At 43.2% G+C, this 23257-nt stretch overlaps 1 protein-coding gene across 3 annotated transcripts; it reads left to right on the plus strand.

The window, feature by feature from the left end:
• The first annotated feature begins 179 nt into the window (after positions 1-179).
• Positions 180-22318, plus strand: LOC135388452 (probable ATP-dependent RNA helicase DHX35). 3 transcript variants are annotated; one of them, XM_064618023.1, is made up of 19 exons: positions 180-408; positions 1376-1515; positions 1916-2008; positions 2239-2316; positions 3911-4015; positions 7307-7533; positions 7620-7820; positions 9078-9165; positions 12258-12354; positions 12440-12592; positions 17844-17968; positions 18566-18620; positions 18721-18813; positions 18874-18968; positions 19026-19103; positions 19163-19292; positions 21801-21954; positions 22012-22123; positions 22198-22318. In XM_064618023.1, exons 1-19 carry the CDS (start codon positions 375-377, stop codon positions 22228-22230), a joined length of 2091 nt encoding a protein of 696 aa, XP_064474093.1. In that variant the 5' UTR covers positions 180-374; the 3' UTR covers positions 22231-22318. The 3 variants fall into 3 exon arrangements, with proteins under 3 accessions (XP_064474093.1, XP_064474094.1, XP_064474095.1); XM_064618024.1 differs by lacking the exons at positions 180-408; positions 1376-1515; positions 1916-2008; positions 2239-2316; positions 3911-4015 and adding exons at positions 4941-5074; positions 5276-5345; XM_064618025.1 differs by lacking the exons at positions 180-408; positions 1376-1515; positions 1916-2008; positions 2239-2316; positions 3911-4015 and adding exons at positions 5019-5141; positions 5276-5345.
• Positions 22319-23257: the final 939 nt, after the last annotated feature.

Raw genomic sequence — 23257 nt, forward strand, 5'->3', positions numbered from 1 at the left:
TCTATGAGCCTATGAGCGGGAGTGAGCCAGAAATCCCACATTGGACCCCCTCCGATCTAACCCTGGGAACGAGGCTTAGACGGAAGTGAGCACAGTCTCGAACAACTGCGGGGGGGGGAACCCCCCCCCCGGACCCCCCCCCCCGCGCGTGTAAAATGTACTGACCTAACCTAACCTAACCTCACTACAGAATTTGCACATTACAGCGCAATTTATTACTAGCGACGCGCGACTTCCGGTTAGCCTTGTTCCCAGGAGGGGGGTCCGATATGGGAATTTTGCAATTTCGCTATGAGCGGTGTATTATCATGCTTGTTGCTGTCATGTGTTGCTGTGCAAAATGTGCTTAGGATGACGTAAATATACTGCAAAACATGCATAAGCCAGTATTCCTGAAACCGAGTGGAGGTACGTGCTAGGAAAACGCTTTGCGAAGCGTATGATGGGTAGAATGCACATGTCACGCAGGATTCGGAGGAACGGGAAATCACACAGCAAACGAGATGGGAAGGGATATGGGAGTCCTTTTTTTATTTTTAAAGGTGGCGATACTTGTGTCAGCATGCCGTCCCTAACCTTGACTAAGAAGGATTTTTCTTATTTTTTATGTGTAAAATACCGGAGTCTGTGTCAGTAAAAGAGCGTGCATCTGTTCGTCTTCTTGTGTTCGTCCGTATATTTCAGCGCTACCAAGGACGTTGATATGTATCAACATGCCCAAAGGAAGGTCTTAACTAAAGTGCTTAGCAGAGGTGACGTTCAAGCAGGACATCAAAATGTGATTTATTCTCTGATTCACCCAAACTGACACATGTGCGACGTGGGTCAGGCCAACCGCAAAACATAATTTCTCATGGTGTTGTTTCACGATGCCAATGGTCCGATACAGATCTACACCCTGCCTGCGAAATATTTGATATGGTTCAGCTACAAGTTGGCGAGGTACCTTCTCACAAGCTCTCGTTCCTTCCATGCCAACACTTATTTTTCTAAATTTTTTTCTACACACATGCCGAGGTGGTAGTTTTGTTGATGAGCAGCAGTGAAAACAACTTTACTGTGATGATTATGGTCACAGTGTTTCATCGCTATCGGTGATACGCTACTCCAGCACGTTCAGTGGTTGCTGACGCTACCCAGTTTCCTCAGTTCACCTTTTTGCCACGAGCGATTAGAGATGAGAGAAAAACAACTAAATAAATGAAGTGAGGTGCAGTATGCTACAGGTATACACCCTGGTGCATGCTCACAGATCGTAAGTGTCATCTGCAGTAATCGCGCACAAACTAAAATGATGTAGTCCATAAAACTATTTTGTGGTCTAGTCCACAGGGAAATCGTTTCATCGGTGAAACGTGTCTTATGCATCCTACAGGACGAGGTGGAAAAGACTTCTGGAACGATGAGTGGATCGTTGAGGACACGCCTTCAAAGTCTGAGCATACCTCAGTTGTTTACAATCCAAATATATCTCTGTCAATACACCAGCAGAGAGAGAGGCTCCCAGTATTCAAAGTAAGTGCTATTTAATGCTGTAGATGGAAGGTGTGTTAACACTAGATTACATGAACATGCGGCTTTAATGAAATGCACCTCCCCGTCTGGTCACCTTGCATTGCATTAGAGAAAGGGTGGCTGTTTGCTCTTCTTTGACGAGACTTCTATTGAAAACTTGCCTCCGACCGCAGTGTGAGGTGTATGAAGCTCTTAGACTGGTTTGGGGCATCTGTGTTTAAATGTGTCTACAAAAATGAAGTTTAGTCGTGAGTTCGCAGTTCGTTCTATTTCTGCGCGTGCCTCTTTTGTCTGTGTTTTTTTAAATTACAGTTTGTAAAAGTTTCTTCATTTTCTACCTTTGTATTGATTGGCTGCAATGTCGTGGCTCTGTGTATAACACATCAATGTTTGTGTTCAGAATCGGACCCACATCCTGTACCTCTTGGAGAAGCACCAGGTGCTTATCATTACAGGCGAGACTGGCAGTGGCAAAAGTACGCAAATCCCGCAGGTAAAGATCACACATATCATATTGCAACATGTGCATCGATGGTGAAACACTACCATACACGTGCACGTTAAAGGAAGTGCCTCAGGACAAGGGCCGACAATATTTCAAACAGATACTGTTCCTTTCCAGTCTTCTTGAGGAAGAATAATTGGTAGTCTTCCTGAGGCGCTTCGCTTAACATTTCCTTATTGGTTCACTGGATTTTCTACCCTTCTATATTATGTGCGCAGTACCTTATGGAAGCAGGCTGGGCTGGAAAAGGACAAGCCATTGCCATCACTCAACCCAGAAGAGTAGCAGCCATATCAGTATGTGAAGCAGTGGTCTTAGCCTCAGTGCCACAGGAAAACCCCTGTGGTGGAGTATAGATTTCAAAGAGCTGCGGCAGACAATATTTGTTATCTACTGGTGTTCAATTCATCCTTTACTTGTGCTATGACAAAATGTTCTACATTACCAACAGAGTGATTTGACTTTCTTTTAGCACTTGCAAAGACTGCGAGTAAAGAAATTGTCTGTAAATTATAAACACTCCAAACGGAGAAAGTAGTTCGCAAAGGAGCTATCAGCCCCAGGTGCCCTCACGAGAACGGACACTGGATGGCAGGGCTCCTCCACCAATCACTTCTTCTTTTTTTCTAGGTATCCTGGGTGTGATGATTGGGCAGGTCCAGACACTCATTTGGAAGGATTGGGGGGGGGGGGTCTCTCTGTTAAAGCGCATAGTTGGGGAGGGGAGAGAGGAAAACCCACAGACGTTTTGGGAGGGGCGATCCCCCCCCCCCCCCCCTTGGTTCCTCCACTGGGTCAGTCAAGGCCAAACAGTGAAACCCTATCTAAATGAAGTACGAAATACCAATAAAAGATGTTAAATCGAGCAACTCGGGGGGGGGAAAAAGATGCTGATGCCAGGATTCCAACCTGGGCCATCTGATTTCCAGTCTGATATGCTGCCACTACACCACAACAGCAGGTGTAAATGACTATCCTTACATTTGCTCACCAAGAGCAAGGGAGTCTCTGCCTTCTGAATGCCGGCCAATAGGAGGACGCGGAGGGCAGGCACTTCCCAACCCTCTGCTCTTGCCTAAGAGATGGCACAGCGTTACAGTTGTTTCGCCTGCCGCAAGGCCTCTGCCATGGCGCACCAATCTAACCTATGGCTTCGCCGTCCATCAACATGGGAACGAGGCCGAGTGGGAGTCGCGTGTACGCCGGTTAACGGACAGCGAAGCAGTTGATTAGATTGGTGCGCCATGGCAGAAGCCTCGCGACGCGCGAAACAACAGCAATGCTACGCCATCTCTTAGGCAAGAGCAGAGGGTTGGGAAGTGCCTGCCCTCCGTGTCCTCCCATTGGCCTGCATCCAGGAGGCAGATCCTCCCTCGCTCTGGTCAGCAAACGCAAGCATAGTCGTGAAAATATTATGCCTCTGCTTTTCTTTCTGACTGTTGCGCTGTCTTTGGACAGTGCTTTGAGAAGGGGAGGGTGGAGCAGCACGATCATACTGCCCCAGGCGGAAGTTGGCCTCAGGACAACTCTGCACGAAGTTCTTAGCTTCTTCTTATGACAAGCAAATATGTTGTTGTCATAGCAGGTGTACTTTAGAACACGCACATACTGAGAACACATTTGTAGTGTATCTTATGGGTTGCATGTCCACCAAACTCTATTGCCTGTTATCGATGTGTGATATGCACCTACGATAGCTGACGGTACAGTTTCAGTTTTGGCGGTGTGGTGCAGGCTGTTGGCTCAATGTTGGATGAAAATAAATTACTGCTTGATTTCCACTGGGCACTCCACTTTGCAACATACCTCGTCAAATGCTTTGCCTTATTCCATGCAACGGATACCTCTGCCGCCTCTGGATTAATAGTTTTTGCTTTTTATGCCTTGTAGCTTGCTGGACGAGTAGCGGAAGAAGTAGGATGCTTGGTTGGAGAAAGTGTTGGATACTGTGTAAGATTTGACGACTGCACAGACAAGGAGTTTACAAAAATCAAGGTATATTGTGTTAAACCTTTATATTCACGTTTTGCTCAGAGGTTATGGTATTAGAGTTAATGGTAAAAGAAACACCTCCAGGACAAAGGACACAACAAGCACAGACACGTTCCTTTTCCTTGTCCTTGAGCTGCTTCACCCACATCACACGTACCAGCTACTCTGCTTCACACACTTGATTGCAGTTCACACAAAGGGAACTGATTTTATTTCCTCTGACTTTTAACTTACAGGTGTAACTATACTACGTACTTAGCAAATACGCTCTGTGTACCAACGAACAGATCTTACAAGTAAAAAGAATGCTTATTTTAGAAAGTTAAAATAAATCATTCAAGGTCAATCCAACAATCAATCTGTCAGTGAAGTGAGACATGCATAAGTGAAGTTGCAGTGACAGCTCAGTTAACTGTAATTAGCTATGTGTGACTTCTTGAAAGCATGACAAATAAATTTTTCTTCATTCAAAAATCTCCTCAAAACTAGTGTGACACATGCAGTGAAGTATTTGACACACCAGTTATAGAGGGTGTTTTACCTAACGTCTCATAAAATTCTATATAACAATCTACTTGTTTGAACATTACGGGATCAACCCAATTTATCTCAGGGGATTTTGCCATTGTTCGGAGGCTTTTATCAAATTTCTTTAACGAAAAATTCGGTTTTCCCAATTGTTCTCCAGCATTTTTAAAGTCACCCTCACATTTTTTTACAGAAACAAGAAGCACATGCAGTATTTACCCTATTCTGGTATAAAATTAATTCACTACTACAAAAGTAATAGCCAGAAAAAAAAAAAAATTGCTAAAGCCGTTTATTCAAAGAGTGCAAATTAGTGGCCAAGTTCAGTTCTGCGAGATGTGGCAGCAGGAAAACGGTCACCCACCCTTTCCTGTTTCCGTCTCTCTCTTCTATCAGATAACTTAGCGTTGCGACCATGCTGCCATTATCAGGAGGAGGTTGGAAAAGGAAAAGTGAAAGGGCAGGTACATGGCTTCGTTCCATCGCTTCTTTCGAAGATCTGAGTGCGGCAGCCAATTTGCGCTCCTCGAAAGGGCAGTTTTTGCAATTTCTACCATCTTGTTACCACTGTAGTAGCAAATGCATTTTGTGCTAGAATGGGGTAAATCCTGCATGTGCTTTGTTTCTGTAAAAAAAAACAAGAAAAGAAAGTGAGGTTGGCTTGTGACTGTGAGGTTGACTTGACTTGACGTGTGAGGAGACTTTGTGTTATGTCTGTCTCTTTGTGTTTTCTAGACCCAGGATTTTACATTATGCATCAACTTCACCAGCTCGCTTGCTTCTTAGCCATCTTCTCATTGATCTGGCAAGTTTTGGAGTTCAGTTGGGAAAATTCAATTTCTTGCAAATTGAATTTTATAAAAGTGCTCAGAAGGAATGGCAACATATCCCCTGATATCAATGGCATTCATCCGATAGTTCCAGTAGGTCTTTAAATTGAATTTTGTGTCAGATTAGGTGAAACCCTCTGTATGTTTTTGCACTGAGCAGAAATTTCTAATATACAGGTTTTGAATTTGCTGTGACAGGTTCTAATCTTTAAAGAATAGAGCCTGAAGTTTTCGGGAAATATTTTTTTCTAAATTCGGGGGGTAAAAATCGGGTAAATAAACACATGCTCTAAATTCATGTGAATTCGGGTGAAAAAAACTTCTAGTATGCTAAATTCGGGGTGAAATCGGGCTCAGTTACTCAACTAACTGTAGTGGTATGGTACAAATGGTGATGTAACTGAATTTTTCTGCCAAACAAGTAAATTAATGCATTCCTACAGACATCCCAGTGAGGGCAATTTGCCAGGTAAAAATCGGGTTTCACCCTAAAGAGGCAACCTTCAATTTGGGGCGCAAATTCAGGGAAGAATCGGGTAAAACCCTAAAACTTCAGGCTCTATTAAAGAATCAGCATATTTCTGCAGGTTAGAGACAGGCATTAAGTGTCTTCATGTAAATTGTATTCAAGACACAATGAGCCGTGCAGATTCCTGCTGTTGAATGCTGAAACATAGTAGAGTTTATTCACATGCCATCATTCGCAGGAAAGCGCCGCTGTGGCTAGCAGATTTGCTGCCATAATGTAGGTCCACAGGTGTTGACTGTCCATGCCTTCACCCACTTCATATTCCCAGTACATTTCGTGTTTCTATGTTCTATTGTGCCGTGTGGATATATGTACCACGTTCAAGTAATTTCCATGTTTTCAATGTTAATATTCCTCTAAATAGCATATGTCAGGTAGCAAACGAAAACGGGAACCAAACTTCGAAGGGCCTACATCATGGTGGCGATTCCGCCTTTGCGAAGCTAGTTTCCTCTGGAGGGGTGATGTCAACCTGAGTTTTGCAATAATTTCTGAAATACTGGGTGTGAGAAGACTTCCTCCTCTCACCCCTGAAGTTCTAGAACAACTACTACTCAAAGACAGATTCTTGAATTACTTCTCAAACACATTTGATTGTTTCTTAGTTATCACGTTGCACATTTTTTCTATGGATTGGATGCGGCTCCTTTCATTGTTGATCATAGCGTGCATGATTTTTTTTGTTTACCTTGTCTGTTGCAATGACATTCCACAACTACATTGCTAGCTGTTAAATGTCCTCAGCCATGTCTCCTTTACAGGTATTAGTCTGTGAAGTAGATATTTATTAGTTACTATAATTCTCTTTTGTATTTTGTTGTTTCACAGTGCACACCCATATAATGCGACGTGGCCCTTGAGTTTTTGGCAATAAATAAAGTAGCTTAAGAGAATGCTCAGTTTCAGCACTTGACATCAAACGCATTAAGTGTCTGATGAACGGACTGATAATTTGTTATTTTTGGTTGACACGCTATACACAGTAGAAAAAGGACTTAGGGTAGAATGCATACATTCATAGGATGCATTCATACATGCATTCATGTAGTGATTAAAGGGTATTGTCCACATGCATGTGTTTTATTCACGCATAAAAGGTATCAGAGTGACAGAATGATAACTGCCGAGACAGTTTGATTGTTTGGCTTCCTCCATGCGTCAACGTGATGCACCAAAGGTCACATGCGAAACTTGAGGCTCTTTGGTAGGTCCTTCTGTAACAATAGCAAAGCAAGAGCTGCTGTCATGGCAAAAATACGATGTGTTTGAGGAGAAGTGCAGAGGAAGCCGACCTATATCTCAGCAATGTGGCATCTCTTTTAGGATATGTACGGCATACAAAACGTTTTTGCGGAACACAAAATTTGTGCGACCTAGCGGATGATACTTATTCTTTGTCACTTGTAGTTTATGACTGAAGGGATCCTGATCAACGAAATAATGACCAAACCACTGCTTCCCTCATACACCGTGGTAATGTTGGACGAGGCACACGAAAGGACGTTGTCCGCTGACATATGCCTAGGGTTGATGAAGAAGATCTTGAAGAAACGACCAGATCTGAGACTCATCGTATCTTCTGCTACCCTTGATGCAGAGGTTCTCAGAGACTTTTTCAGCAGTGGTATTGAAAGGTAGTTACTCCATCATTCTAATTCTGCTTACTCACAAAAGAGATGGCTTTTCTGCATTCTCACGTTTTCATTACTTCTTCCTACAGCAAAAGCATTTCTGCTGCGATACTGAGCATTCAAGGAAGAGCTTACCCTGTTGACATCTATTACTTAAATGAGCCTGTGCCAAACTACGTGAAAGCATCTGTCGACACTGTGATCAAGATACACGAAGGGCAACCTGCTGGGCATGTTCTGGTCTTTCTCACGGGCCAAGAAGAAGTTGATGAAGCTGTTGACATGCTAAAGTATGCTACATGCTCTGTAATTTTGAAGTCCTGGTTTGATAGCGTATACAGGTGGAAAAGATAGCCAAAGCTCTTTGGCTGCAAATAAAACATGTGTTTACAAGTCCCAAACATCGCCACACCAGGACTGGACGGCTGTTTCGACTTTCCTAGGCCTCTTCAGCTGTGCACATGTGGGCAACATTTTTGAGTGGGTGGCGCCTGAAGGTCACACCGCACGTAATGTCCTTTGGTCAGGGCGAGAGACTCACCTCTGAAAGCCAGTGTGAAGCCAGTGAAGTACATATACAGGGGGAAAAGGTAGCCGAAGCAGTGGTTTGATAGCAGTTTTGCTAACCACATCTGACCTGCTCCTTTGTTTTATCTAAGCTTGCATCCAACCCATGATTCGCATGTTCATGGGAAGTGAATTCAAAATCTTACTAACCAGGAGGTTCTTGCTTGCTACAATAAGACATGAATTTTTGCTTTCTAATAGGGGTGTACGATATTGGTTTGGTTTGTTTTGAACTATTGCTTGTGTTCGTCCACTAGGTTATAATGGGATGAACCTTGTGTCATATTTCTGCTGGATATGCATATGTGTATACAAAGACAGCATACTTAGTGATTTGATTGACAATGTAGCACATTTAATGTAATGAACTGGTGTAAGGACCAGCAGATAAACTGCAGTGATTTTTTAAGTATAACTTTTCAAGAGTAAAATATATGACCTGAATGTCGAAAAACGTGTGCATAGCTGGATCCAGACGTACATAATTGGTGCTTGACTGCAAACTAAATCCAAGACAAGGAGTACAGACACATTCTCGTTACACAGCAACAAGTTTGATAGACAGCAAACATTATTTACTCAAAAATCTTTGTAGAGGAGGCAAAGAAATAAATGCGGGATTACTGACACAATTCCTTCGTGTGGCTATCTCCAATGACTCCCTAAAGAACCTTCGCAATTCAGATAGCCACACGAGGGAATTGTGTCAGTAATCCCTCATTGATTCCTTTGCCTCCTCTCCAGAGACTTTTGAGTATATAAGGTTTGCTGTCCATTAAACTTGTTGCTTATTTTCTAAGCACCATTTCGCTTTTGTTGGTAATTGATGTTTTGCCAGAGATTGATTCATACCTGATATTTGGCCAGCAATTTTCCCCCGTGCAGCCCATGAGTCGTAATAAACCTGACACTCCTATTGCCATCTTAAGCATGTAATCAGGTCGTACTTCAACACTGATAAATGCCAATATTTATTTCAGAGAATATGCAAAGAATAGAAAAGCCACACCTGGTGTTATGGGCATGTATGCACTTCGCCTTTATGGGTCATTGCCGCAGTCGGAGCAGGTATGCACTTTTCGTGGTTATAACTACTTTACTGCTAGGGCTGTGCAAAAATTTGAAGTATTTTATACTTGGCCAAATACAGCAACCTGTATTCACCATTCGATTTGGATAATATTTTGTCGAATGCGTCAAATATATTTGAATCATCAACGGCCCACTGCAATCGTGCGCACATCTGGCAGTTTTTACCTCTACAAGCCAATTTTGGCTGATTTCACACATTGCATTGTCCTTCTGTCGTCCCAGTCCCCCTGTCGCTTGCTTCATGGAATGTGTGTAAAACTGGGGCAAATCCATTCCAAGCCAACAAAAATTAGAGGTGTGCAGATCCGAATATTTGATGTAAAATTGAATATCGAATTTAGTGGAGTGAAAAATGTCGAATACTGATTTAAATATCAAATAGTCATGCGAAGTTTAACAATACTACATGCTTTTTGCACCGAAAGTTTGAAGTTTCTGCCCATAGTTTTAGTATAATTTTTCTGGCGTTAACTGTCACAAGCGACACATGTAATTCTTCTGTGGGAAGCCCCTATTCTTTACTGTTACGTGACAGTTTTTCCTGCTTTTCAGGTGAGTACTTACTGAGTACTATTTTGATTTGAAAATTTGATGTCAGGCAGTGTAATGTTACACAGATGAAGCTGCAACTTGTTTCTGAATATCCATAGGTCACTTGTGAAACAAACAAATTGGCGTCCTGCCTCAGTTTTGTCATGAACGTCTTTTAGCTTCTTTGCTGGAGTGTGTATGTCTCGGTTGGGGAAGTTATGTTGTATAAATTTTGAACATAAAGGACATCTTTAGGACACCCTTTCTGTTCCTGGGCTGTAGGCATTATTTAAGAGCCTAAAGAAATCCCCTACTTGCACACTTGGTAAGCTGCACACGGGAGTGACGCCGCTCCATCCTTTCGCGAAGTGTGCACTATGAACCTTGGGCTAACTTCATCTTAAGCCAAACTACAATCTGCCTGCGCTGGTCTTGCAGCACTGGCAATTTTGTAAAGCAGGCTTCACCTCATGCAAGGCAGCACGAGGTGAAGCCCACTTTCGCGAGATGTCGTTCATATTTGGTGAATAGTCCAATATTAGGAAAACCGCGACTATTGGATATTCGACTCGCGAATCGAATACTTCCGAGTGATTGATATTCGATTCGAATTGGAGAACTCGAATATTCGCACACCACTATGTTCGTATTTTTTCGCATTTTTATTAAAAACAATGCTTTTCTGGGGAGTTGGAGCATAGCTCTGCATGCAGGTGAAGAACCTCGTGTGAGCCTTCTTTCGTGGTGCATTATGAGACAACTCGAGGCTATGCCCTAATATTGTACGATTCAACGGCATATCAAGCGCTAAAGAGTGGAGCATATTTTTGTACCTCAAAACGCAACAAATCGGTTGTGACGACTAGCATCACTTCAAGCGTATACTTGGAAGTCGTTACTTTAGAGGATTGCCAACGAACTCTGAACATTCATATGAGACCTACAGTTCGGTGAGGTTCTGGTTACATATCAAACTTTTGTTGTCGTCGAGTTGAACACCTGGTGCTGTCCGAAACCTGCATTCTGAATGCGTTTTTTTTTTTTTTTTCAGTTTTGATTTGTGCTAGCCAGCGATATAGTACAGTGTGTGTGCAGATAAACCGAACCACTAATTGCGAAAGTGCCGGTTAGGTTTATCTGCACACACCCAGTATAATAAAGTAATGGTCTCGTGCGATGACATCGATAATCGAGGAGAAGGATGTGATGATAGTTTCTCCAACTCCAGCGCTGTTCTACCGTACGTTAAAATGTACCAACTACGATGACATTAATGCTGCAAAGTGATTTGAAACTGCACTACCGTTGTTACAGATACAGATTATAGAAAGCCGCATGGAGCGAGTTTGCTCGTGACCCACACAAGTGGCGTGATAAAGTCTTGAGGCACGCAGTGAAATGAAACACGTTGAACACAAACGTCGCGGAAACAATCATGCATGATGAGCACAGCCATACAACATAATGGAGGGTCGCTTTTTTACTGCACTAATGAATGATGTTGTTCCAAACCATGCATTGCAGTCACTTGTGAGAAAACAGTGAAACCATGTAGTTTCTCGTCTACACAAAAAAAGGTGGAAGGGATTGCCATTGCAAGAAGAGAGCACTTGCTACTTTCGTTTTCCTTCTGAGATGTGCTCATCACTCAACCATCCCACATTCTGAACATGTCATTACGTTCATTGTTCAAGATTTTTGAAGTGGAAGTTGTCTTTACAGTTTTCGGCTTGCCTCATGAGAACAGCACATTGTTGCATTGTAAAAATAATTTTAGTGTACAAGTGCATTTAAGCATGCATGCCCTACCTAAGCCAATACATTAATACACGAGAGAACTGATGTTGTGAGGCTGGAACATCATCATCTTTCTTCGTACATTAATACACATTTCCAATTAGAACTGGGGCATTTTCCTATGGCTATGCAGAACACAACGGTGATGATGCTTGTTTTCGTGGCTTAATTAACTCTGAACTTAATTAACACTTAGAAGCCGTTATCCTAAGACCCGATCCAGCATATGTGATTCGATATTCAAAGGTCAATTTTGTAGATATTCGTATTGGTGTCATGCTGACTGTGAGGTGGTGAGTTAGAATCCTACCACTGGCTGTGCTGTCTGGGGTTTTTCCTGGGTTTTCTGAAGACTTTCCAGACTAATGTCAGCACAGGACGCATGCTAACCCTCCTGTCCCCCCACTCCTTCCTACTGCCTTCATCTGTACGCCGCTCATGGTCACAGTTGCTTCGCGGCGCTAGCACGAAAGTAAAAAAAAAAATTGTATTCGGTTTGTATTGTTTCAATATTCGCACACCCCTAGTTAATATTGACCAACATTTGTAATGACATTATCACAGTTACTGAACATGCATTCATAAGGGTATGCTGTTACTGATTGAATGATGAATTGTGGAGAGAAAGCATGCATTACAATAGATGTATCTATGTTAGCTTTCTATCCCCTCATAGCAGTGTTTTGCTGTGTGTAAGATATACTGTAAGTTTAAACATAATAATGTCTCTTTTCCTGAAGATGAAAGCCTTTCAACCCTTGAGCCCCAAAGTGAGAAAAGTTGTTGTTGCAACAAATATTGCCGAGGCATCTGTCACTATTAATGGCATTGTGTATGGTGAGTGCTTAAATTTGGCTTCTGGTCTAGCATAGCCAAAAATACATGGCCATGTTGAACATTTTCTCTCTATCACCTCACGCAGTGGTTGACAGTGGCTTCGTCAAGCTAAACTTCTTCAATCCACGAACAAGTACTGATGCTTTGGTTGTCGTACCTATATCACAGTCTTCAGCTGAGCAGCGGGCAGGAAGAGCAGGCAGGGTATGCTCTGGAAAAGTGTACAGGCTATACAGAGGTAACACTTTACACTATCGAGAAAAGTAGAAAATCCAGCAAACCAGTGGGGAAATAGTAGAAGTATGGCAGTCCTCAAAAAAGCCATGCAGCAGCGGGATTTAGACCATGCACCTCTTGATTGAGAGTCAAATGCGCTACCAATTAGGCCATGCTGGCATCTGCTTTCCAACGACTCACTAAAGAGCCTTGTTCAACTATATACATGAACTCCCATCACACTCTCTTGTACATGTCTACTCTCTCTCTCTCACTCACACACACACACGCACGCACGCAGACAGACAGACACCAGTCCCCCCACAGCTCCCTATGGAGCCCATAGTTTGAGATAATTCAGGTAACACTGGGCGTGCAGCCAATTAAAATGAACTATGATTAAGGTCCCTGGTTTTCTGCTGCGGCAAATTCAAAATTCTGCGGCACTAACTTGTAAATTCCACGATTTTCCGCGGCAAACACTTTATTTTCTTGGATAATGTGGGAGCAAAAAATATTTTATAAAATTACAGATTCGAAGCACTGTTGTGGCTCAGCATTACATACATGATATCTTGTGAGAACTGATGTTCTGAGGCTGGAACAACATCGAAGGGACAAATGATGATGACATCTTGTGTTCTGCTCTTACCAAGAATGCCAACTGTCGACTGCAATCATTTTATACCTGGTGAAAGATCTTTCGGCATCTACAGAGTTTATCGGAACTTTATAGCAGATTATAGGAGGGAGCTTACAATACATGCCCTGTGGAAGTTACACCTTTAGGACACCCTTTTTTTTTTTTGTTTCTGTTCCCAGACATCAAATCAAAGTCCCCCTCTGCCACCGCTAAACTGCACGCGGGAGGGACGTCGCCCCTTCCTCAGGCGGAGTATGCACAATAAAGTTGGGCTAACATGTCTGTGTTGGTCCTGCAGCACGTGCAGTTTTTGTAGAGTAGGCTTCACCTCATGCAGGGAAGTGTGAGGTGAAGCCCACTCTCGGGAGGCGTCGCTCATATTCTGCGAATAGTCTGATATTCGGAAGTCCGAATATTGCGTATTCGATTCGCGAATGAAATACTTCGAGTGATTGATATTTCATTCGAAGTCTAGAACTCAAATATCCGCACACCCGTAAAAATAAGGGATTCCGTGAAATTCCGTGCCAAACGAAGTATTCCGCGATGAATTTCGGATTTCGCGATATTTCGCAGAATCGCGGATTCGCGGAAAACCCGGTGCCTTAACTATGATGCCGACCATTCGGCCAATCAGGGATCTCTCAGTTTGGCTCGTCTTTCGGTCGGTCTTGGCTACCATGGGCTTTCACTTTTACTGGTTTTCTTGCCTGACGCTCGTTATTCCATATTCCGAAACTACTAAGGCACATTTTGGGCAAAATACACATTTATTTGGTACATCGTATTTACCCAAAAGTCCGACACAAATATCCACAGTGTGTACAGAACCCAAAGCATTGCATTCGTTGACTGCAAACAAACCAAGTTTGAACTCGCAAAACACACAGTCTACTCCTGGAAGCGAGCGATGCTCACATAAGTGCATGCGACTTCACAGTGAGCATCTTCTTTCGTTGGTTGCAGTGCGTCAAAGGTTACAACGAAACAAGAAATGCTTGTGTTGTACCGACACTGAATCGTGCCTCCGTTGTCACTGCACTAGAAAATGCGACAAGCTCGAAAGTGCGCCTTAGGTGTCAGCTCACCACTGTATTACAGTTCTGAACTGGAGAGAATGTTCGTTGGATACTTGTGCTGGGAAAGTGTCGGGAAACATCAAAACATTCACAGAGTCACTTTGACACACGAACAGATCCGCGACCACACCTCTCTTTGACCAGTACAGTCATACGGTACTATGAACCGACATCGTCAAAACGCTGTCACTCTTCCCTTCTTGTAAATGCCAGCCAGACTGCACGCGAAAGAATGCTATTTCGTAACTTTGCCAACCAATCGCTGAGCGCGCCGTGTCCTTCGGCCAGCGAGTATCAACTATAATGCCTGACGCAGTAATAGCTTGTGTTTATGATGTGGAAACTTTTTTTTAGAGATACGTAGATGGGGAGCTGTGGGGTCTTGCACATACTACCCAAGTATGAGGCAGCGGCACTGAGGCTACAACACACAGACAGATAAATGCAACACAAGCCCCAGTGCCTAAGAAGATGAAGAGTATGAATCCTGTCGCAGTCTGGCTTGTTCGACGGCTGCCATATTTGATTATATTAGGCATTGAGGTTCGTGTTGTGGTCGTCTGTTTGTGTGTTCCAGCCTCAGAGCAGTTACTTTCCACCAGAGAGGAAATGTTAAGGGGACAGCCTCGGGACAAGAAGTGCTTTTGGGCTTGGAAGAACAGTTCCTGTTTGAAATATTGGTGGCTCATGTCCTGAGGCAGTTCGCTTTGCCTTACACTGTGTCGGACACCCTGGAAACCAACAGTATTTAGTCTCTTCCTAACGCCTCGTCATCATCGCTGACCTCTCAAACTAAATTGCCTTCAGCACCATTAAGAGCAAACGAGATTCTGGTCACTTTAAAACTATTTGTGGCAATCTTGGGACTTACCCCAAGACCACCATTTGGGTGGTTTCATAAGTATATTGGTATAGCACCTAAGTGGTATTTACTCGGATACTTTGCGCCATCGTATAATTGGCACACCCCTAGTTTAGCACTAAAAATGACAAGAAAACAAACATTCGTGTAATATCTAACTAGCACATACGTCTCAGCGACCGTGGCGATTGCTTTTTGCAACAACGTCAGTGCTACCAAAGTTCATTTGATTTGCACACACTTTCGGGTCAACTGACGCAATGGACGATACTGTCACTCGAACTACAAAAACGCCGGAAAAAATGCTGGACAAACATGGCTATGACACACCTAACAGCATGACTTGACAAAGTTGGTGAACATAGCGTACGTTTGGTTGTCAGGTGCGACTACTTCCAGCAGCGTTTCGACGTATTTCACCAGAAAATGAGCAGTAGTCGGCTGGCATTTTGCCTCCCGACTGTCGGCGGTCGCGCGGCATTTAGGTACTTCCTTCGCGCTTGTGCAATGCAATGATAGCGTCAATATCAGCTCTACCGAGAGCCCATATGTCCGGCATACTAAAATTTTGAAATTTTGTGTCGTTTGAATAGTATCGTAACGACCGTTCCCACACATTTTGCGCTCCCCCAACTTTCCGACTTTTTTTTTTAGAGAAGAAGCGTGCAAATTATGGGAGTAAATACGATATGTCCCAAGCAACTTTGCAATCCAGGCACACTTTTAACTTGCACATGTTGCTCTCACGTCTCACTGGTCTGGTCATCGCTGGTCAAAACCTAAAATGACAACTCCAAGCATGTTGGTTGACAGAATTCAACAACAATTAACAGTTAACAATTGCGCTCCCTCTCCTCCTCATATTCGATGTGTCCACCTCATTGGTTGTCAATTGTGGCTTTCCTTCTCCTCTACGCCTCCTGACTCTCTACTTAATTCCTGTTGCGCATGCACTCGCTACATTGCCTTATGTTGTGCAATATGAGCCAACTGTGCCACTAAAGCTAGGAAGCATTCTGTAGGCTGGGGGGAAAAAACTACTACAATTTGGGCGCTCAAGTTAGGGGTGCATTCTCATGGTTCCCACTAGTCTTTGACTGCTATAAGGGTTTGCTTGAAACCACGTTTGACATCTTTGTGTGATACTAAGTGAGGGCGGAGATAGCAACATCACTGTCTCTCCTTTGCCAATCACTTACGGTTTGCAGCAGAGAGCGGAGGTGAAACAGTTAGGTCTGTACTGCATGCTGCAATTACTTTTGTGCTCCATCGGTAGTTCGAGCAGATCATGCGGTGAATAGGCTTTAATATCACGATTGCAACGTGTTCTCTAAAATCAATAATTAAAAAGTTGATGAAAATATATCTGTTAATTACTTCTCTAATTGAGAAAAATATATGGCTTTCTAGTATTAGCGCTGTCGAGTAATCCAGTGACAAAAGCAAAGGTGTCCTAATGCAGTTTCCCTTTTCATGACAGTTTGTTGCAGCAAAAAAGAAACAGCTTCTATATGTCCAAAAGTTCAAGGCCTGTTCATAACAAACTGGATTGAAAAAAACAAAATATGTTTTTTATGTCCCAGGCAAAATGATGGCTGAGCCACAAAGGTCCTTGAGAGACCGTCGAATTTTTGTATCAAAATTCAGTGGGAACTATTGCGAATGTGTCCTATAAGCGAGTAAGTGTGGTACTTTATTTTACTCCGCATTTATTTTGTGCACCACGGTTCAAGCCAGCACAACCAGCCTGTATTGCACGGTACTCCAGTGACCGCAACATGAGCAACCACCAGGATCTTGGTGCCACTAATGCATTTAAAGATGCCCATACCAGAATACCAATGCAGTGTGTAAGTGTTGAATATGAGAGGAAGGGAGAACGAGCAGTGTTAGCAGCCTGTCAAGTAGTTTCAGTTTTGACACAGATGTGTGGGCCCTATTTTGCGTGATGTGCGCCACACCAAATTTGTCGTAATGCCAAGAAACTGCTATATGTTTCTGTCAACAAACCCACTAGAGGGAACGTTTGACAACATTATATGTACCGAGTGGGCAACACTAGGCCACTTGCAAATGGACCATTCTATTAGCGGCCATGACATCTCTCGGTATTCCTATAGTGAAACGCTTTAAGACGACTTGAATGGCTTGGGTGCTTGAGAGAGCAGATGACATCGTTGTAGAAAAGGATTTTCATCCGAGTGATAACTAGAAAGTGGCTGCCGATTCCAGGGAACCAACCCACGGTTTTCTTGTACAAAATGCCAATTTTAATATTCAGCTTCAGTTTGTTTATCGCGCAGTTAGTGTACCGCATCAAATATGCTAAATTTATGGGTGGAAAACGCGGAGAGAAAGTGCCATTATAAGGGTAAATACGGTACTTATCCAGAACAAACGGTGCAGGCTTTGCAAATATCTAGAATCACATGAAATAGCATGAACAACATCCAGGGTTGATTGCAAATGGCTGTGCCCTCCCCACCTGCATGAACAGTACATGGTTGAACAGTGTTGATGCTAAAATGGCATACCTTTTGGGTTTCGTCGTTTATTCTGTGTCTCATTCTTGAATAGATAATGCCTGTCCCATAAACATGTCTGTCCTAGACATGTGTAGCGTGCTTCTCTGCACAGTGATCAGTGTGTCCCATGTTATAACCATAGTTCACTGTTGAATCTCTTGTAGAAGAGGATTTCAAAACACTTGCTCCGCACACTGTGCCAGAAATTCAGCGTAGCAGTCTGGCCACATTTGTTCTTCAACTCAAGTCTCTTGGCGTTGACAACGTAGCTCGGTTTGATTTTCCTGCTGTAAGTGTTTACCTTTGAGGTAAATGGGCTGTGTCACTACATTGCTGCATATCCTGGAGGCCTGCCAGGTGACTTATACATTTGACTTATACAATCCTCATTTGTGCTTTATGCATGAAAAAAAAAAAAAAAAAGACACAGTTTACATATTTGCTTTCTGTCAGCTCTCCCATTGAAATGTGGTCGGAACCCCAGTCTTCATGAAGTCTCTTGCTTAGAGTAGAGTATCTGGGGTAGGGTATCGCCTCTGGCGATGAAACTCCCCACTCTTCCTCTCAAAATAAAGTTGTTGTTGTTGTTGTTTGCTTACTGGTAGCAATTGAAATTATAGAGGACAGCGAGTAAGACTTGGGAATCAGTGATAAGCTTTACATTTTTCATCTAAGATAGTAGACCATCCTAGGGAACCTCCCAGTATTAGACACATGATGTGGAAAGTATAATTTTCTTTGGCTATAGATTTATCTGATGGTACAGATAAACTAGATATGCAGGTTATACTTGATATGCTAGCTGGATGGGAGTGTCACAGCCTCATGAAGCTATTCAATAATAAAATAAAATGATGCAGTTTAAATTAATGTCCACGAATTCTAGGCACCACCATCGAGGATAATGATAAATGCACTAGAACTAGACTATGCATTAGGAGGTAGGTAAAAGTATTTTTCAGTTATCATTAGCATAGCCTCGGTGGCAAAATACCAGTTGGTATCTTCTGTTTTATCATGTTTAAACTTTTCCAAACACAGCCCTTGACAAGCATGGGAACCTAACAGAATTGGGAGCCAAGATGGTCACATTTCCCGTTTCAACAATGCAAGCTAAAATGCTTCTATCTTCTGGTATGTCATTGAGGTATCCACAAATGGTTGGTGTCCTCACTTCAAGATCTGCCATCACAGGTGACTTTGGCTGTTCGGAAGAAGCCCTCACAATTGTGTCCATGCTGCAAATAGAATCCATATTTTTATCACCAAGCAATAGAAGGGTAGAGGCTGTAAGTACTTGCACAGCACTTAGAGATCATTTCTATGAAAGCCCCTTTCTCCTGCAGCGAAAAGCAAAGTACAAATTCTCAGTATTGGAGGGTGACCTTCTCACATTGCTAAATGTGTACAATACATTTATTCAGGTGAGTTAACTTCCTAAGATTCAATGGTTGAAAATTCTGATTGGTTTATTTCTTCACAGAAAGGAAAAGAGAAGCAGTGGTGTGGTCAGATGTACCTTAATTACAAGGGACTCTTGAGGGCATTTGAGATCAGAAAGCAGCTACGTGGACTGCTTGTCAAGTGCAAAGTGCCAATTGTATCATGTGATGGTAAGACTTATCGCAAAGTTCTTCTTGCAGAGCGTTGTGAAATCAAAATTCAGGGAAGGAAAGTTATATTTTGCAAACATAAGCCATGTTTGAATTGTGATAGCAGTTAATTAAAATTTGTAGTTTCCGTGAACCGGTCTAAGCGAACTGGTTCAAATGGGTTCGAATTTACTTATGTTTTTTTTTTTTTCCTTTACAAATGAACCTGAACCCTAGCCGAACCCCCACAAATAATGATTCCACTCTCTGATTGAAAGATTAGCTGTTACAGTGTGCCTGAAGCGGAGCGCTCGGTTCAGTTTCAGTCGAGTGCAAATAGGCTCACACGCGCCATTTCTCACGCGCCACACGCGCCACCTTCTCACACACGCCATTGCGCGGCCTCATGTCGAGAATGACCCATGTTTAATGTAATTAGCTATGCAAGTAGGTCAGCCTTTCACACAGCCTCTCAACTCCCTGTTTGTAAACATATGACGTCATTGTGTTCGACAGCGCCACTAATTTGGTAGAGTTGAACTACGTTGGAAGTCATGGGCAAACGAGGTCGCGCCCGAAAGCCATGGTCTTTAGGGGATTACCGTGGTCCCTGAAAGGGACGCTACCTTCGGTCTTACTTTTCTTTCAGCAGGAAGCGGCGAACAAGTGCCCGTTCATGGATCCCAACCCTCCCCTTCTGATTTTTTCGGTCTATTTCGGTTTCGGTCTGTCTACTAACGTCATGATGACGTTTCTCGCGTAGAGGTCTAATAACGTAGAACCGTCTGCGTCCACGGTGTACTAAGACGTCAGTGTATCAGTCTCGCGTATCATGATATCGCGTTCATCGTATATCGTGTACGTTGCAAACCGCTTTGCTAACACTCACTGCTGGCGGTGTAAATATATTTATTCTATGGGGCATTTGACGGCGCCAAAAGCTTTGCGCGAATTATCCTGCGGCGACTGTATTTCCCTCGCGAAGACATAGAGAGTTTTAGTGTAAAGTACGCTGTCGCCTTCGCCTACGTAAGGGATAGCGTTGGTGGTTGTGCGCGCACGCAATGCATAAAGAAGGCTTCGCGCAGTGCGCAGAACCACCACGCTATCCCTTACGTACGCAAAGGCGATAACGTACGATGCACTAAGACTCACTATTTTGTGATATCAGCATTGTGTTGGACGCGCGCGTGCAGTTTAATTTCCCTGTGTTCGGAAGTTTCGGGAGCAGTATTTCAATTATTTTACGCAACAAGATTATTTAACAGGTGAGCAATTTGAAATGGAAAATTTATTGCCCCTCTGTGTTTTATGTGTGTTGGTCTCTCGTTTCCTCAAAGTTGAGGCTATGTACGTGTATTTCATTTCTGCCAGAATGCCAATTTGTGTCGTTTTCAGTTCCACACATACCATAGAAGCCTCCAGTAAAACGTTCGTTTCAGCATACCATAGGGCACCTGCAAGCTACTGCCTGAATCATTTTAGAAATAAAACTGAATTATTTATTATCTAATGTAAGTCGACTCCTAAAAGAAAACACACCCATGAGTTTCAGACAATGTATGCATGGCATCTGACAGTGGAGAATATGCGCCCTATGCGGTTTCTCATGATACCAAAGTAGTCATTAAACATATTAAGGATAATGATGAGTCACAATGTGGAATATGTCAGCACAAGAGCCATAACTTCGCAATGACACATATGGGTAGGCTCACACCATAAAGAACTGCTGCCTTAGACTGCCTAGTGTTGTGGCCAGAACAATATTTTTTCTCGATAAGTGATGTTTCTCCACTCCCATTATCAGTGGTCTACAGTCCTTGACCACATTTCTTGACGTCACATTGAACGTTTCAAAGTTTTAGCGCATTACTTAAACCTGTAGAATAGAAGGGTGCCATATGTCATGTACATACGTATATGCCACATGTTACAGATAGGTCATGTGAGACCTGGACACCTGTCCTTTGCATGCTTTATCCATGCATGACATGAGAATGAGCATGTATATCAGCTGTCAGGCTGCAGCTATTCACATGTATTCTCAGCAATATGGGTCTTTTGGGACATGGACATTTCCAATCATGCTGAGTGATGCACAGATTTATAATCAAAATTCTGTAACTCCAGAAGATGGCTGTTCATTATACATCAGTTTAGACTATATCTGTTGAGAAGAATTTTTGAAAAGAAAATATCCAAATGGTTCTCGATGTGAGGTAGCGAGCTTGTGAAACATCTGCGAAAAATATCTGTGAAACATTCTCATGCTTTTGGGTTAGTAGTTCTAGATCTAGCGCCAGTCACCGATTGAATGTGATACATGTTGAACGTGAGGGTGGCTACCAAGACTGCTGCACCTTGCATTGAGTTTCACTAGGGAGTTCTTGATGCAGCAAAATAAGGAAGCCTCACAGGAAACTAAAATTAGCTACCCACTTTTCGCATGTCAACAGTTCATGTCATGGTCATGCTGTTCCGAGTTTGAAGTGCTCAGACTTCATTGCAAATACTATTCTTGCGCAGGAGACGCAGATACTATCTGTAGGTGCATAGTCGCAGGCCATTTTGCCAATGCTGCCTATCTCCATTATTCTGGGGAGTACAGAACCGTGTGCGGAGATCACACCCTCGCCATCCATCCAACATCTGTGCTTTATACTCAGAAACAGCCAAAATGGTAAGTCTTACTACATGCAGCCACGTACAAGAAGACAAATCACGCATGTTGTTTTAGGGTTGTATTTGGAGAGCTGGTGCAGACGAGCAGAGAGTTTATGAGGAACATCACTGCTGTCGAGTCAACCTGGTTACATGAACTTGCACCAAATTTCTACGATTTCGGAACAGTAAGGTCACTTTGGCATCCTGTAACTTTTTCTGAGCCACGTTTGTTATTGTTGTGTTTCTTTTTATTTTGCAGGATGTTGATGCTACAAGGGGAACATTGTTATGATGACACGCTGATCCTTCTGGGTCCGCATATCGGCTCACGGTGGCGGCATAAATAAAGCGTGAAAAATAAAAGCACCTCTGTAAATATTTGTTTGAGGTAAAGCAGCTCAATTTCATTTCGCTCAAATCCCGACATTGACAGCCAGCAATCTTTCAATGTGCTGAGTGCCCGTTTAAAGCCTCACACGGATCAAAGCTGAAGCGGCATTGTCACATGCTTTCTCGTAGTGGTCAGAGGCGCCTTGCAAAATACTTGATTTGAATTCTCAGCCAGCCATTTATGAGTGAGCTTGATGACCATTACTGTCTTTCTCACTATTCAATCTCCGGTATCTCTGTCGCACACCTTTGTGACATCCACTCATGCTTAATTGCGTCACTGTGAAAACGAATGTGAACGTGCCATGGCTTTCTTTTGTTTATCTCGGTAACGACGGCACCCTGCTGAACGATATTGTGCAGTTGGCGTTCAGACGTAACTTGCAGTAGAGTTCAACGTACGTTACTCTCAACATCGCCCGCTCTGGACCATCTTGTTTGAGGGAGCATAGAAGGCACCTCGAACATGCATTTTTTTTAAATTTTCTTTTACGCGTAACACGAACATACTACCTTTAGAGGCTGCCACGCAAAATATTTCCTTCGGGAAAGCGCATTTTCTTAGAAAATCTGTTTGGAAGAGTGGGCGCAGTGGCGGCGATCTCACCCAGCTCCTTCTGTGGTGTTGTGACGTCGGGTCAGATAAGAACTTTTATTGGCTGCCGAGAATCGTCCGCTGCGACACGGGATGAAGGACTGCTGGAAGGAAGGAAGGACAGGAAGGAAGATAGACTGCTCGGTTTCGCACGCAGAAGGTACTGCGCCAAATATAACCGCAAAAAGAAAGAGATAGGATACAGCCCTGCACTCGTACTTGCCACAGGACTTGTAATCCCGGCCCTTCTATGCTCTAGAGATTGCGACGGACCCCCCCCTTTTCGGCCACAACAAGTTTCACAATACGACAAGCTCAGAGGCAGAAAAGAAGG

The sequence above is a fragment of the Ornithodoros turicata genome, chromosome 3, assembly GCF_037126465.1.
Source record: "Ornithodoros turicata isolate Travis chromosome 3, ASM3712646v1, whole genome shotgun sequence".
Classification (NCBI taxonomy): domain Eukaryota; kingdom Metazoa; phylum Arthropoda; class Arachnida; order Ixodida; family Argasidae; genus Ornithodoros; species Ornithodoros turicata.